At 42.0% G+C, this 17,538-nt stretch overlaps 1 protein-coding gene across 2 annotated transcripts in view; it reads right to left on the reverse strand.

Annotated features, from left to right (window-relative positions):
- Positions 1 to 285: 285 nt before the first annotated feature.
- kdsr (3-ketodihydrosphingosine reductase) overlaps positions 286 to 17,538 on the reverse strand; it is a 52,958-nt gene continuing 35,705 nt past the window's right edge. Inside the window, exons 8-11 of one of the 2 annotated variants that reach the window (XM_085988694.1) lie at positions 16,404 to 16,487; positions 15,093 to 15,194; positions 7,109 to 7,204; positions 286 to 1,568 (exon numbers count right to left, since the gene is read on the reverse strand). In XM_085988694.1, the coding sequence (XP_085844820.1) occupies positions 1,476 to 1,568; positions 7,109 to 7,204; positions 15,093 to 15,194; positions 16,404 to 16,487 (375 nt within the window). In that variant the 3' untranslated portion in view covers positions 286 to 1,475. Of the gene's footprint in view, positions 7,205 to 15,092; positions 15,195 to 16,403; positions 16,488 to 17,538 lie in introns of both variants that reach the window. The other variant, XM_085988693.1, reaches the window with a different exon arrangement.

Below are 17,538 nucleotides of genomic sequence, written 5' to 3' on the forward strand. Positions count from 1 at the left end.
TTTTACAGCTAATGATCCATTATAGTCTGTGATCTATTACAGGAAATTGAACAGGTGAAAGGAAGTTAAAATCATAAGAACAGTGCCTAGTACTAGACAGCAATTACAGAATTAGACAGTAGGTTTAAGAGACACAAACCTAATCCAAGCAGAGTGCCAATGAAACTTTCCCATTATACTGCAGTCCTGATCCAAACATTTGAAACTTGGCAAAAATTGTAAGGAAAATACATAAATTCATAACGAAAATTGGTACTCAAAGATGAAATGAGATGCTACCAATGATAAGTGGAAGAATAAACATTTTATTAGACCACAACTCAGGCTATAAACAGCAAAACATATTTATTGAACATTGAACAGGTGAAAGGAAGTCAAAACATAAGAGTGCCCAGTACAAACAGCAATTACAGAATGAGAGAACAGGTTTGAGAGACACAAACCTAATCCAAGCATAGAATGCCAATTAACCTTTCCCATTATACTGCAGTCCTAATCCGAACATTAAAAACTTAACAAAAACTAAGAGTCATGCATTTTCCAGATTTAATGGCCACAAATCCCATACATTGTTAGAATGGCTTAAGGGCACTCATGCTTCGAAATATTGTCAGTTTTATTCATGAACAGTAATAATTAAATCAGGATATTTAGGAAGAAAATTCTAAATTACCCAAATGTCAATGTGTTTAAATAAGGAGTTAGAATAGCACAGGATACGGTGAACATCCAAGATTTTATTTACTGTTTCACCAAACATCAAAGAACATAAGCAGTAAATATCTGAAATGGATAGCAACAATAGCAGCAATTCAGTCTCTTTTTAAAACAATATAAAAATATTCAGGAGCAACTGCCAGTTACTACAGGAAACTTTCATTTAACCGGAGGTTAAATGTCCGGAAAGCTCTATACCGGCAAAATTCAGGAGCCGTTTCCTATAAGTTTTTTTTACTTCTCGTTGCTTTTTTTTCCCCAGTCAGGCTCTGCAAGGTCTAGCTGAAGCTGTTGCTTAGCTACAGAGACGCTTTTAAGCTGCCGGCCGACTGTTTTGAAGCTGTTGCTAAGCAACAGGGTTTGTTGATTCACACGGAGCTCAAAAGCTCCATATGTTTTAACATTAGCGCTGGTTTCTACGGCAGTTTTGATGGTACGGCACCAGCTCAGTCCCGGATACCAGAAAGTTTCCTGTACTGAGGTCTAAAGAAGCTATGATTCTCTGCTTGAGTTTTCTATAGGAATATTAAGTCAAAACGGACTGCCATTTTACATTACTGCACTTTTTAAATATACACAAGTAAATGGGGAGCCAAATTGGGTTTAACCATGCTTTGGTACATGAATGTAGTGGAGCAAAGGGGTTAAATACAGGTCCTCCCTCTTCATTCCTCCTTTGGTGAGATCCCAAATCTCAGGCAGGTCATCTTTGGAGGTTCATCACCGGAGCCTCCAAGGAAGGAAAACTTAAGTCAAAATCAGTGTGGTGCACCATCACACCTGGTAATGGGCAGCTCAAGAGCAGCATAGAAGGGGCCTTTGGAACCAATCACCTGCCATGACGCAGTAACCTTAAGGAAGCAGGAGGAAATAACTTAAGGTTGAGACAGGGCCAGAAGAACAAAAATTGGGTTCCCATCTTTGTAATCAGTGCGAACCCAATGTGATTGCAGTATTGGGGTGATGTCATCAGGCACAATGGGCTATCTATAATATAAAAAAAAGTGTGTTTTTTGGGGTTTTTATTTTTATTTTTATAAAGTGCCTCTCTCTTCCCTCCCTTTTGCAGCATTTTGATTTAGTCCACAAATCAAGCAGGTTTTACTGTAATTTTCTACAGGTTTTAGTTTTCTTCTCCCCTTCTTCCACACCTCTCCAAGAAAATGAATGTGCATGCAAGTAAACCTGAATTCATTTTTATGAATACTTCAAAAAGCCAAGACTTTGATACACCACTGGTGGTTAATGCTCTAATTAGGTTAGTTTGTTTTTTTTATTTTTTTATAAAAAGGTTGTTCTATTTTTCCAAATAAGAGCAGTAACAGAAAATCTATGCCAGTGAATCACATTAACGGTTTTAGTATATTTTCAGGTACATGGTTTGATACACATTTACTCTACATGCTAGAGTGAAAATACAACTTCAGAACTACATACTGCAATCTTATAAATTCTGCCTTCTTCACAAGCAAAGTTTATGATCTATAAAAATGGGGTGGAAAGAGAAGGGAAACAGAAAGTATACATAGCTGGCAATTAACTAAATCTAAAATGCATCTTTCAATTGCTGTTTTAGAATATAGTTTGCTGTGCAATTTCAAATTCCTAGAATAAGACTTTGATGAACTGAAAACAAATTGACCCAAGTTCTATTAGGCTGAATAATACAAGACATCATAACTACAGTACAGGGAAGAGGATAGAGGAAACCAAACTTTAATTATTAATTTGCTTAGCTACCGTAGATACCTTTTTTCAGATACCTTTTAGGAATGGCTGCAAGGAAAATAAAGGCCCAAAAGCTGCCTTACCATTATATCAGAATATTTCTATAAAACTTTCAATCTTGCAATATCTATAGTGCAATTACCAGAGACAGATACTCTGAAGTGTATATGAGCAAATATACTATGGACAAAAAATGAATTGATTCACTTATTTAACAATGAACTGAAAATGCACATTAAAAGACTAGTACATAATTTGAGTGAACAGAAATGAAATATAGTTTTAATGTTGAAATTCTTGTCTGGACATTGGATATATTTAAACCAAATAAAGTGGAACTTCCCTGTACAATTTTCTGGTTGATGATATAATTGGTGCCTTATACAACAACAGCTTGCATTTAAAAAGTGCCATTAATGTAGAAAAAACATCCCATGTGCTTCAGAAGTTATGTATATATAGACATAAATGGATGCCAACTCAAGAGAGGAGTTATTAGGAGGGTGTTCAAAATCATGGTCAAAAAGATGTGTTTTCAGGAGGGCTTTAAAAAGGAAGAGGAGGCAGAGAGGTGGAGGAGTTTAAGGAGGGAATTCCAGAGCAACAATTGACTTCAGCACCCCTGGTCACAGAAGGGAAAATTCCTCAAGTTTCCCACTGCTGGTCACTGTCCAGTGACCCCTGCTGAAAGTGTACATGTTTGGATGTCTGGTGAGGACATAATTAGGCTCAATGGTTACATGGTCTGTTACCACTGACCGTCAAGGCTCATACACAACCAGATCGTCCAGTTTTTGGATTAAGTCAATAAAACCCACTAATTCAAACTCCTATCCACTTTGGCCCTCCGCAACTCTCCACTTCATGACTTCTTTCTTTTAATGCTCAATTCCCTGGTTTTAGTAAGGATTTTACTTTGCTTTGGCTCTAGCCCAATTTTTCACCCTTAAAAAAATACATAAATTAAGATAAATACATAATATTGATAAAATACAAAATTTGGTGCAAACCAAAAAAAAAAAAAGTTAAATGTGAAACACCGGAAACCCTACACATGAATAATGACTGCTTGGGTGACAACGATTATGGAACTATTCCCCAGCCTGGAGTCCACACCTTCAGGAGAGGAGAAAGAGACAATTGGCACAAAAAAAGGTAGCCAACAAACATATGCCCACATAAGAAAGAGACTCATCACTAATCAGAATCTACCACTGTTTACTCAAAAGTGTATGCTCATAATCTTACGATAATGATCTCACAGCTGGAAGAGGCAATTTAAAATGTTGCTGCATTCAAGAGTGAATTGCACATGTTCACACATCAGTAAAACCACGTGAAAAGTTCAGTTGTAATGAGACAAGAATACAGCAGCAAGCAACTGTGCAAGAAATTTGCAACATTTTTCTGTAAGATTTTCCTGATCACCTTCATAAAATTTTACTCAGCCATTGCAGAAAATGCTCACCACCCATGAAGTAGATCTTGAATAGGTGAGCACATAACGTCCAAGAGTTTGATGAAAAAAATAGCATGTGAATGATGCATACCATTTTAATGTACAAATTGGCCAGCAACTTGTGGTGAGGAAGAGATACCTCATGAATTGCCACAAGTTGCTGACCTATTTGTGCCATTAGCTTCCCAAAAGCAACAGCTAGCACTTAACATCCCTGTGATTTTCATGAAGTTGCTGCATTTGCACATAATTACTAGACTTCACTTTCTGTGGCGAGTTTAAACAGCTCAAGTACCCTTTTAATGACTGGCAGTCATTAACAATTATCCTATCAACCTCACTTGCCCAGAAAGTGAACAATTAAAATTGTGGAGGATCATTCCTTCAGGTTGTGAATTACAGTTGGAACTTTAAAAAAAAATTCTTCCTTTCCTTTCTGTCTTCCCCACCCCACCCCCCCTCAATCTAATCTTTCTTCCCCTCTCTGTTCCTGATTTGACACTGAATTCACCCACTCCAATTCACCCTTCTGTTCAGTCTTCTCTGTCTTTCCTCTGTTTCTTTCTCAATCCTTTAATCTCATTGGTTAAGGAGATACACTGTTGGTCCCATTGTTCACCAAGGTCCCAGATGCCCCGTTATCAGCTCGCACTTCCAGAAGCTTTGTAGGCAAAACATTTTTAAACCTAAAACGTGCACGAACAAGTCTAACAGGGCATGCTGCGAGATGTCCCGCTCCAGCAAACTCTGGGCCCATGTCTGAAAGTTTGGTCAATTAGCACATAATATTTTCGCTAGAATTTATTTTAACTGGATATGTACTGAACCAATGGTTTATCAGACAGGTCTATAGTTGATTTTGTTTTTAAACTAGGTATTAGATGATGCAATTCATAAGTGATTAATGCAAGGCAAAATTTTTAAAGAAATGTAAAAAAAAAATCAAGATTGTTTCAGCATTCAAAATTTCTCTTACAAAACAATTAAAAATTCATTCAATTTTTTAAAGCATATCTGGTGTTAAATTGCAAACTCAATTACTTAATGAATCTTGCACATTTTGATTTACCTGTAGGTATCTGCCAATATAGTCTACATATTTCCTCTAGCATAATCTCAATAGAAGCGAGGCAAGCAAAAAACTAAGTATCTTCTGTCTAATGGCTGTAAGTGTCTTGTGAATTGAACTTGGACAGTCTAAATTCAGTTCCTAGCATGCATCAGCCTACAGCACAAAACAGTCGCTAACTGGCAAGTTCACTGAAAGAACACAGGATAGCTGGTGTGGAATGTTGTTGGGACAGAATGGGAGCTTTACTCTGCATCTGGCTGCGCTATACCTGACAGTGGAGTACCTGATGCTACTGGGTGCCTAAAAGTTTCATTCTCTAGCACCAACAAGAATTTATTAAGATCTTGAACTTATACATTGGACCAGATTTTGCTTTCTGCGGCGAACAAACGGCGCCAGCCATTCATTGCACTTGCCCACAGACTTTCTATGGGATTTTCCCTCGAACTTACTGTAATTAAAGAGCCATTTTGGCACAGCGCCCTCTGGAGGAGATCTGGGACCTGTGTGAACTGGGCAAGAAACTGTGTATCTCCTTAAAAACATTCCAGATTTAGCCTCTCTGATAATCACCACCTTATGGTTCAATATGGTATCAGCCTTGGCTCAGTGGTAGCACGCTCGCCTCAGTCAGAAGGTTGTGGGTTTAAGTCCCACTCCAAAGACTTGCGCACAAAAAAAGTACTGATGGTGTGCTGCACTGTTGGAGGTGCCGTCTTTTAGACAAGACGTTAAACCGAGGCTCCATGTACCCTCTCAGATGGATGTAAAAGGTCCTATAGCACTATTGAAAAAAAAAAGGGGCGTTCTCTCCAGTATCCTAGCCAATACTTACCCCTCAACCAACATTGTTAAAACAGATTATCTGGTCATTTATCTCATTGCTGTTTGTGGGACCTTGCTGTGCACAAATTATCTGCTGCATTTCCCTACATTACAACAGTGATTATAGTTCAAAAGCACCAAATTGGTGCTTATTTTTACAAGTTATTTTTTTGAAGATTAACAAGACTTCTACAGAAACAGATTATAGATTTATAAAGAAACAAAGACCACTGTCAAGTGGGAATATTAGATTATGAGGCTGCTGAACGTATGATCAGTAGGGAGCACGTGAATGCAAGCAACTATAAAAGGAAAATATTACTTATTCAGCAATCTGGAGTGATGCATCATACTGCATTCTGATATATAGTTTCGCTACCTCACAAAAACAGTAACTGCAATATAAAGTATTTTATTCAATTGTTTATGCAACTTAATGAAGAATTACTCAGTAAATCTTAATTTCAAACTCTAATCAATTCAAATAGAAAGTTACCCAGTTAGTGCCGAAGGGTCATGGACCTAGGGAAGACTTTTCAAATTGGGTTTTGATCAGGCTATTCACCAAGTACAGTATTGGGGGTCGCGGCTGAATGTTTAATAATAAAAAAAGCACCTCCTACTGAACATTTAATCAACCTCGGTTTCCAAAACTGCTGTCTATGTTCTTCATGTTACCAGAACCAATGTGGTGACATACATCCATCTAGCAGTTATCAAGCTCTTGCTTCCCCCACCCACGCAAACCTAAACCATCTTAAGACTTTAAAGCGTGCAAAAGGATTCAATTTTAATGGTAGCACAGCCAATCAAAGCTAGATGAACAAGTTGCAAGACCAAAAAAAAAGGCAAAATCACATTTCCTTTACTGATTCTAATGAAATACCAAAAGCATGAAATACATAAACCAAATAATGCGGAACTTTCTGATTTACTCTAGTTGGGGGAGGGGAGAAGTCAATCAATTACAAAAATAGCACAATACATTAAAAAAAAAGATGCTTTTATGATTTGTAGCCTTTCACATGCACTCCTGCCAATCCATGCTGGTTATAAATTGTATTGCAATTCCCATTCTAGGCATCAGAGCCATACTGCTATTATACCATTAACTTCCATTTTGTGGTCCTCTCTTTCTACCAACAATCCCCCACCAAACCAAGGCCCGATGCCACCGAGACAAGGAATGGAGAGGCAAAGAATAAAATTATTGTTCACCGAAACAGCTCCTTCAATCATTCATCTTTCAAAGTCTGATCCTTGGCCTCCAAATCAAACTGAGGTTAATCCTTCTTTTCCAAAGCTGCACACTTTCCTTGCTGCATCATACAGCGGCGTACAATGCTGTCGAAGCTTCCCAAGTAAAACAGAGCAATTGTGCGGAAAAGGCCCATGGTAACGATCTATATAAAATAAAAAATCCATTAAGTCAATGTTGAAAGAAACCGAACGGTTGGTAAAAATTTTACACTGCAATTCCATGAGGAGTTCCATTTCCTCCCCTCAATTTAGAGGCTTGACTGAAGTTAAACTACACTGAATGGCCTGTCAAATTACATGTACATTTATTTTGACTTTCAGTACTCTTCACTTGCTTAAACAAAAAGGTTCCACTACCCAGGAAGATTATTAATCCAAATAATAAGAACTATCCATAAAACTGGAGGGGGAAAAAAAAATGTAAAAGGAGCACAATACCACCTAAATCAGGCAGGTTAATTTAATATATGCTGATACATTTAAGAACTGGAATTTGATTCAAGTTGGTGATTAAGTGAGGTAGAACAATGCTACAGTGGATGCTCAATCAATGAGTATATTCAAGAATGGTGGAGCAGGCTCGATGGATTACATGGCACCACCATCCCAAGAGATGAACACTGACAGCCAGTAGCCACCTCACTTACCCCTCCCACTGGGGAAGCATCTAGAAGGAGCACTAAATTAGGTTCAAGACACAACCCCTCACTGTCACCAAGGGAAAGAACCAGTGCAAAAAAACCCTACCCATTCATGGTACAGTTACAGCTCAGGCACCAAGTGGAACGTGTTGTGAATTAGTGTGTGCTGGCTCTCCTGGGTTTCGGCAGGGCCATCTTCTGACTCAATGCCATTGCCACTGAGTGTAGCCAGGCCGCCTTATTTTCTGCCTCCATGATAAGACCTCCATGTATGACAAAGTTGTGCAATGTGCATCATCTCTGATACCTTGGCAAGTCTATATATGCCTCCTGATCTGTCCACACAACCATATGCTCCACAATTATGCTGGTGGCCACATGGCATTAAATTGCTTTGCATCTTCTGTTCATGGCTGTTTCAAGGGATCACGAGAATTATATCCTTGGCCTTGTAGTCATCGGTCAACTCTTTCAAATAATATAGGCATGGTGGTTTGCTTCAAAATGAATGCATCCCGACACTGGCCAGGGAAGCAGATATTCACTTACACAGTGTTAGATCACACAACAACTGATAAAGGGACATCATCTTTCACACTTTAAAAAAAAAGACATTTTTGATCTCAGTGATTGCCTTTGCAATCTTCCTGTGCCACTTTAAAATGGCTTCCAAATGCTCACCCTTCCCCCAGAACAAGCAACAGATTACCATAAGGACAATAAAATATCTCAACAGAAACTAAGGTATGGTAGGGTGAGATCTTGGTAAGTGGAGGATGCTTGAATTTGAGAATGAAAATTGTACCAGGTACTTCATCTTTCTCCCCCAAGGTCAACAACAACTCAAGAGGTGGGAGAAGCTTGAACACAAGACACCTGCAGCTGGGATAGATCTCCCAAAATATCGATGGGCCCAAACAACAATAATTAGTATGAGGATTGCTCCAAGTCCATGATCTAGATTTTAACATTAGCCTAATAAGGTCAAAGACAACCTTGTAGAATTGCTTTTAATCAAACCCAAGGGCTTTCTGCCAGCCAGATGACAATCAGGGATTATAATTGGTCTACAAAGCTCAGTTACTCACTAGATATACTTTGAGCCATCATGGGAGCTCATTTGGAACCTTCATTGTAGGAACAGGATTCAAATCCTGAGCAGTGGCCTCAACTGTTGCTCCACTTGATAAATAGATGCCACATCACCATTTAGAGGCATAGTGGACCAAATAAAAGCCAGTTTGGCTCTTAACAGGGCTGTTGGTCAAGGTCCAATATTCCACAAGCAGGAGTACAGATAGAAGAGGAAAGGACAAGCACTTCTCCCTCAACTCATAGGAACATGAGTAGGCAATGTAGCCTCTCGAGCCTGTTCTGCCATTCAATGAGATCAAGGCTGATCTGCGACCTAACTCCATATACCCACCATTGCTCTATATCCCTTAATAACTTTGGTTAATAAAAAATCAATCGCAGATTTAAACTTAACAAATGATCCAGCATCAACTGCCATTTGCAGGAGAGTTCCAAACTTCTACCACCCTTTGTGTAGAAGTGTTTCCTAATTTCACTCCTGAACAGTCTGGCTCTAATTTTTAGACTATGCCCCCTAGTCCTAGACTCACCAAACCGGGGAAATAGTTTCTCTCTATCTACCCTATCTGTTCCCTTTAATATCTTGACAACTTCGATCAAATTACCCTTTAACCTTCTAAATTCTAGGGAATAGAACACTAATTTGTGTAATCGCTCCTCCTAATTTAATCTTGGAGTCCGGGTATCATTTTGGTAAACCTACGCTGCACTCCCTCCAAGGTCAATATATCCTTCCGAAGGTGTGCTGCCCAGAACTGCTCACAGTACTCCAGGTGTGGTCTAACCAGGGCTTTGTATAGCTGAAACATAACATTCTATCCCCATGTAGTCTTTTAAAAAAAATTCATTTATGGGATGTGAGCAGTGCTGGCAAGGCCAGCATTTATTGCCCATCCCTAATTGCCCTCGAGAAGGTGGTGGTGAGCCGGCTTCTTGAACCGCTGCAGTCCGTGTGGTGAAGGTACTCCCACAGTGCTGTTAGGTAGGGAGTTCAAGGATTTTGACCCAGCGACGATGAAGGGTCGGCGATATAGTTCCAAGTCCGAATGGTGTGTGACTTGGAGGTGGTGGTGTTCCCATGCACCTGCTGCCCTTGTTCTTCTAGGTGGAAGAGGTTGCAAGTTTGGGAGGTGCTGCCAAAGAAACCTTGGCGAGTTGCTGCAGTGCATCTTGTAGATGGTACACACTACAGCCATGGTACGCTGGTGGTGGAGGGAGTGAATGTTTAAGGTGGTGGATGGGGTGCCAATCAAGTGGGCTGCTTTGTCCTGGATGGTGTTGAGCTTCTTGGAGCTGCACTCATCAAGGTAAGTGGAGAGTATTCCATCACACTCCTTACTTGTGCATTGTAGATGGTGGAAAGGCTTTGATGAGTCAGGAGGCAAGACACTCGCCGCAGATTATCTAGCCTCTGACCTGCTCTTGTTGCCACAGTATTTATGTGGCTGGTCCAGTTAAGTTTCTGGTCAATGGTGACCCCCAGGATGTTGATGGTGGGGGATTCAGTGATGGTAATGCCGTTAAATGTCAAGGGGCGGTGCTTAGACTCACGCTTGTTGGAGATAGTTATTGCCTGGCATTTGTGTGGCGCGAATGTTGCCTGCCACTTATCAGCCCAAGCCTGAACGTCGTCCAGGTCCTGTTGCATGCGGGCATGGACTGCTTCATTATCTGAGGAGTTGTGAATGACGCTGAACACTGTGCAGTCATCAGCGAACATCCCCATTTCTGACCTTATGTTGGAGGGAAGGTCATTGATGAAGCAGCTGAAGATGGTTGGGCCAAGGACACAGCCCTTAGGAACTCCTACAGCGATGTCCTGGGGCTGTGATGATTGACCTTCAACCACAACCATCTTCCTTTGTGCTAAGTATGACTCCAGCCAGTGGAGAGTTTTCCCCCCCAATTCCCATTGACTTCTCAGCTCCTTAATGCCACACTCAGTCAAATGCTGCCTTGATGTCAAGGGCAGTCAGTCACTCTCACCTCACCGCTGGAATTCAGCTCCTTTGTCCATGTTTGGACCAAGGCTGTAATGAGGTCGGGAGCCGAGTGGTCTTGCCGGAACCCAAACTGGGCATCAGTGAGCAGGTTATTGGTGAGTAAGTGCCTCTTGATAGCACTGCTGAGGACACCTTCCATCACTTTGCTGATGATTGCGAGTAGACTGATGGGACGGTAATTGGCTAGATTGGGTTTGTCCTGCTTTTTGTGAACAAGACATACCTGGACAGTTTTCCACATTGTTGGATAGATGCCAGTGTTGTGGCTGTACTGGAACAGCTTGGCTAGAGGCGCGGCTAGTCCTGGAACACAAGTCTTCAGCACGACAGCTGGGATGTTGTCGGGGCCCACGGCCTTTGCTGTGTCCAGTGCGCTCAGCCATTTCTTGATATCACGTTGGGTGAATCGAATTGGCTGAAGACTGGCTTCTGTGATGGTGGGGACCTGAGGAGGAGGTCGATATGGATCATCCACTCGGCACTTCTGGCTGAAGATGGTTGCAAACGCTTCAGCCGTGTCTTTTGTACTCAGGTGCTGGGCTCCACCATCGAGGATGGGGATATTCATGCAGCCTCCTCCTCCCATTAATTGTTTAATGGTCCACCGCCATTCACGACTGCTTTTTTGCATGCATGTAGTCCTGTGTTGCAGCTTCCCCAGGTTGGCACCTCATTTTTAGGTACGCCTGGTGCTGCTCCTGGCATGCTCTTCTATACTCCTTATTAAACCAGGGTTGGTCCCCTGGCTTGATGGTAATGGTAGAGTGAGGGATATGCCGGGCCATGAGGTTACAGATTGTGGTGGAACACAATTCTGCTGCTGCCCCACAGCGCCTCATGGGTGCCCAGTTTTGAGCTGCCAGGTCGGTTCTGAATCTATCCTATTTAGCATGGTGGCAGTGCCACGCAACACGATGGAGGGTGTCCTCAGTATGAACATGGGACTTCGTCTCCACAATGACTGTGCGGTGGTCACTCCTACCAATACTGTCATGGACAGATGCATCTGCGACAGGTAGATTGGTGAGGATGAGGTCAAGTAGGTTTTTCCCCTCGTGTTGTTTCTCTCATCACCTGTCGTAGGCCCAGACTGGCAGCTATGTCTTTCAGGACTCGGCCAGCTCAGTCAGTAGTGGTGCTACCGAGCCACTCCTGGTGATGGACATCGAAGTCCCCCACCCAGAGAACATTCTGTGGTGTTCAACATGGAGGAGTACTGATTCATCAGCTGAGGGAGGGCAGTAGATGGTAATCAGCAGGAGGTTTCCTTGCCCATGCTTGACCTGAAGCCATGAGACTTCATGGGGTCCGGAGTCAATGTTGAGGACACCCAGGGCCACTCCTTCCCGACTGTATACCACTGTGCCGCCACCCCTGGTGGGTCTGTTCTGCCGGTGGAACAGGACATAACCAGGGCTGGTGATGGAGGAGCTTGAAACATTGGCTGAAAGGTATGATTCTGTGAGTATGACTATATCAGGCTGTTGCTCGACTAGTCTGTGCCACAGCTCTCCCAATTTTGGCACCAAGTCCCCAGATGTTGGTGAGGCGGACTTTGCAGGGCCGACTGGGCTGGGTGTGCCGTTGCCGAGTCCATAGCCAGTGTCGAGGTCGATACCGGGTGGTCCATCCGGTTTTATTCTTGTTGTATTTCGTAGCAGTTTGTTACAACTGAGTGGCTTGCTAGGCCATTTCAGAGGGCAGTTAAGAGTCAACCACATTGCTGTGGGTTCGGAGTGACATATAGGCCAGACCAGGTAAGGACGGCAGATTTTCTTCCCTAAAAGGACATTAGTGAACTAGCGGGGTTTTTACGACAATCCGATAGTTTCATGGTTACCATTACTGATACTAGCTTTTTATTCCAGATTTATTTAATTAACTGAATTTAAATTCCCCAGCTGCCATGGCGGGATTTGAATTCCCACACTTCAGGAATAAAAATAGGGATTAGGCTAAAACTGCCCTTAACTACCTGTTAACAGGTAGTTAATTGGCACTAATCCCCTTCCCGCCTTGGGGAGGCGGCTCCCAGCACAAGTCAGGTATCCACCTCCTTTGAAACTGGCATGGAGGCGGGTTGGGTTCGTACCCCCCCATTGAGATTTTGACCCCCCACACGCCTCCAATTCCGCCTCCACGGCCCAATGAAAATCCTGCCCTTTGTGTCGGTCTTCACGGAAGAAGACGCAAAAAATCTCCCGGAAATAGTGGAGAACCAAGGGTCTAGTGAGAATGAGGAACCACAAGAAATTAGTATTGGTAAAACAAATAGTACTAGAGAAATTAATGGGATTGAAAGCCGATAAATCCCCTGCACCTGATGGCCTACATCCTAGGGTTTTGAAAGAGGTGACTATAGAGATAGTGGATGTATTGGTTGTCATCTTCCAAAATTCCATTGATTCTAGAACGGTTCCCGCAGATTGGAAGGTAGCAAATGTAACCCCGCTATTTAAGAAAGGAGGGAGAGAGAAAACTGGGAACTACAGACCAGTTAGCCTGACATCAGTAGTAGGGAAAATGCTAAAGTCTATTATTAAGAACGTGGTAACAGGGCACTTAGAAAATAATAATAGGACTGGGCAGAGTCAACATGGATTTATGAAAGGGAAATCATGTTTGACGAAGAGTTTTTTGAGGTTGTAACTAGCAGAATAGTTAAGGGGGAACCAGTGGATATGGTGTATTTGGATTATCAGAAGGCATTCGATAAGGTGCCACACAAGAGGTTATTAAACAAAATTAGGGCTCATGGGATTGGGGGTAATATACTAGCATGGATTGAGGATTGGTTAATGGACAAAAAACAAACAGTAAGAATAAACGGGTCATTTTCAGGTTGGCAGGCTGTAACTAGAGGGGTACCGCAAGGATCAGTGCTTAGGCCTCAGCTATTCACAATCTATATCAATGATTTGGATGAGGAGACCAAATGTAATATATCCAAGTTTGCTGATGATACATAGCTAGGTAGGAATGTAAGTTATGAGGAGGATGCAAAGAGGCTTCAAGGGAATAGAGACAGGCTAAGTGAATGGGCAAGAACATGGCAAATGGAATATAACGTGGAGAAATGTGAAGTTATCCACTTTGGTAGGAAAAATAGAAAAGCAAAGCAGAGTTTTTTTTTAAATGGTGCAAGATTGGAAAATGTTGGTGTTCAGAGGGACTGGGTGTCCCTGTACACGAATCACTGAAAGTTAACATGCAGGTACAGCAAGCAATTAAGAAAGCAAATGGTACGTTGGCCTTTATTAGAAGAGGATTTGAGTATCTAAGTAAAGATGCCTTACTGCAATTATATAGGGCTCTGGTGAGACCGCACCTGGTGCATTGTATACAGTTTTGGTCTCCTTACCTAAGGAAGGATATACTTGCCATAGAGGGAGTGCAACGAAGGCTCACCAGGCTGTTTCCTGGGATGGGGGGATTGTCCTAGGAGGAGAGATTGAGTAGACTAGGCCTATATTCTCTGGAGTTTAGAAGAATGAGGTGTAATCTCATTAAAACATACAAAATTCTTACAGGGCTCGACAGGGTAGATACAGGGAGGAGGTTTCCCCTAGCTGGGGGAACCAGGGGTCACTGTCTCAGAATAAGGGGTCAGCCATTTAGGGCTGAGATGAGGAGAAATCTCTTCACTCAGGGGGTGGTGAATCTTTGGGTTTCTCTACCCCAGACAGCTGTGGAGGCTCAAGTCGTTGAGTATATTCAAGACAGAGATCAATAGATTTTGGGATATTAAGGGAATCAAGGGATATGGGGATAGTGCAGGAAAGTGGAGTTGAGGTAGAAGATCAGCCATGATCTTACTGAATGGCGAAGCAGGCTCGAGGGGCCAAATGGCCTCCTCCTGTTCCTATTTCTTATGTTCTTGTCAAAAAACAAAAAGGGTGACGGGGGAGATAATAGACAAAATGGGAATTTCAGCATGCTGAAATGGAATTTGGTGGCTAGCAATTAGAGGCTCCAGAGTTGTAAGTAAACCTATAATTCTAAGTTACCTGACTTGCCTTTTGATGCTTTACTGGAGAGGAGGATGGGGGAACACACTACAGACCACACGAGACCTCATTTCTGTGTACAGCAAGGAACTAAATCTCGAGACTTACAAAAACTGCAAGGTTTCAGGAAATCTGGTCAATTTTTGAGCAGAGAAAAATCTGATGAGGAATATTTTCAAAATCTGGATGTTTAAAAAAAAAAGTTAAAAAAAAAATGAAAACAAAGATCCTCACTCATCAAGTTCTTAGAAAAGCGAAAATAGAAATTCACAAATATTCACATACCTGCTGAAGACCCTCTGTAATAGTAGTGACAGGAGACATACCACAGGTGAGTGAAGACAGCATGTATCCATCAGAACCAACTGAACTGTTAAAGTTTCCTTGCTAGTTGAGGGGGGGAGGTAAAAGAGGGGAAAGACACACTTACAATTTTAAGAAACATTTTGCAATAGATATCTTTTCTACAATAAAAAAAATTAATATCGCTCAGTACTTTAATTGTATAAATAGTACAATCACAGCTATCACACTTCAATATTTATACAATCAGACAATACAGTTGCAACATGATTGTTCTATACATTACAGAATCATGTCCACAAGTTTTAGAAATACCACATCACTAGCAGTTAAATGGCATCCAATACATAATCCAAAATGACCATGTTTTGTGAATTAGGCATGGTAATGATTAGGATTGATGTGTCCTGGTTGAAAATGGAGGATAGGGAGAAGGCAAGGAGAGAGAGTTCAAAGTTATATTTTTGTCTGATTACACTCCTGTGATGCACCTTGGGACATTTCCTACTATTTAGGAAATGTCCCAACAGTTGCTCTTTTTTGTGATCATTTTACTGGTGTTGCCACACTGTTTCACGACACTATACATCACTAAGTCACTCAATCCTGCCTCCATACCCCAGAATTTTCAGATATATCAAACTTTTTTCGTTCTTGGGATATGGGCAACACTGGCAAGGCCATATCTATTGCCCTATCCCCAGTTGAGGGGATATTAAAATACAACCATATAGTGTTGGACTGTGGACTGGGTAGGGTTTGCATTCCCTAAAGAACATTAATGGACCAGTTGGGTTTTTACAACAGTCCAGAAGTTTTCATGCGAATTGCTTCTGAAGCCAGCACAAATGACCAGATTTATTGAATTCTATTTCAGAACCTGCCATGGTAGGATTTAAATTCGCGACCTCTGGGTTGCTGCTAGTCCAGTACCTGGAGTATAAAAATCACAGCCTTTTCAAACATTATAAAAAAGGTACAAACTTTGACAGAAGTTGTTGTATTACAACACTTTTTAAAAATTCCCCATGTCACACTACTTCGTGGCACAAGGGAGATAGGTGGCCTCAGACAATACCATTCTAACTGAGTACAGGAGAATTAAAGACAAACATCGGGAGGTTCAGGCCATTTTGTTTCTCCATCCTGGTTAGAGGAGGAAAGAAAAGTGACTTATCCTCCTCTCAGTGTCTTCTAAGACAAAGCTAAAAAAAATGGCATGTGGGGAAACTGTGGCTGTAATTTACAAGCCCCTTAAATATGTTATTCAGATTTCTCTCAATAGGCACTTACCACTGCATCTTTTACAATGATTTTTGCCACTTGGTCTGGCTGACATAGTCCTGATGTTTCAGAGATCAATTTGGTCTCCAACGGCTAGGAAACAAAATATTCTCAATTCATATACTGATTCTGAAGTAAGGAAATGCCAGAAAAAATAAACAATTAATTGTTTGAGAAGTCAATAAGCCAGATAATATCCTAATTTGTCATCATCGGAGCAGCAATTTAAAAAAAAAAAATTCATTCACAGGATCTGGGCGTCGCTGGCAAGGCCAGCATTTATTGCCCATCCCTAATTGCCATTGAAAAAGGTGGTGCTGAGCTGCTGCAGTCCATGTGCTGAAGGTACTCCCACAGTGCCGTTAGGTACGGGGTTCCAGGATTTTTACCCAGCGACATTCTAGACACAAAAGGCATCAAGGGGTATGGGGAGAGAGCGGGAATATGGTATTGAGATAGAGGATCAGCCATGATCATATTGAATGGCGGAGCAGACTCAAAGGGCCGAATGGCCTCCTCCTGCTCCTATTTTTCTATGTTTCTATGACACTGAAGGAACGATGATATATTTCCAAGTCAGGATTGTGTGTGACGAGGAGAACTTGGAGGTGGTGGTGTTCCCATGCGCCTGCTGGCCTTGTGGCAGAAGTCGCGGGTTTGGAAGGTGCTGTCTAAGAAGTCTTGGCGAGTTGCTGCAGTGCATCTTGTAGATGGTACACACTGCAGCCACGGTGCACCAGTGGTGGAGGAAATGAATGTTTAAGGTGGTGGATAGGGTGTCAATGAAGCGAGCTGCTTGGCCTTGGGTGGTATCGAGCTTCTTGAGTGTTGTTGCAGCTGCACTCATCCAGGCAAGTAGAGAGTATTCCATCACACTCCTGACTTGTGCCTTGTAGATGGTGGAAAGGCTTTGGGGAGTCAGGAGGTGAAACACTCGCCACAGAATACCCAGCCTCTGACCTGCTCTTGTAGCCACAGTATTTGTGTGGCTGGTCCAGTTAAGTTTCTGGTCAATGATGACCCCCCAGGATGTTGATGGTGGGGGATTAGACGATGGCGATGCTGTTGAATGGCATGGGGAGGTGGTTAGACTTTCTCTTGTTGGAGATGGTCATTGCCTGGCACTTAAGTGGCAAGTAACATT

This window comes from Somniosus microcephalus, chromosome 5, assembly GCF_052327205.1.
Source record: "Somniosus microcephalus isolate GS21.2 chromosome 5, FLI_Smic_1.0, whole genome shotgun sequence".
In the NCBI taxonomy this organism is placed as follows: domain Eukaryota; kingdom Metazoa; phylum Chordata; class Chondrichthyes; order Squaliformes; family Somniosidae; genus Somniosus; species Somniosus microcephalus.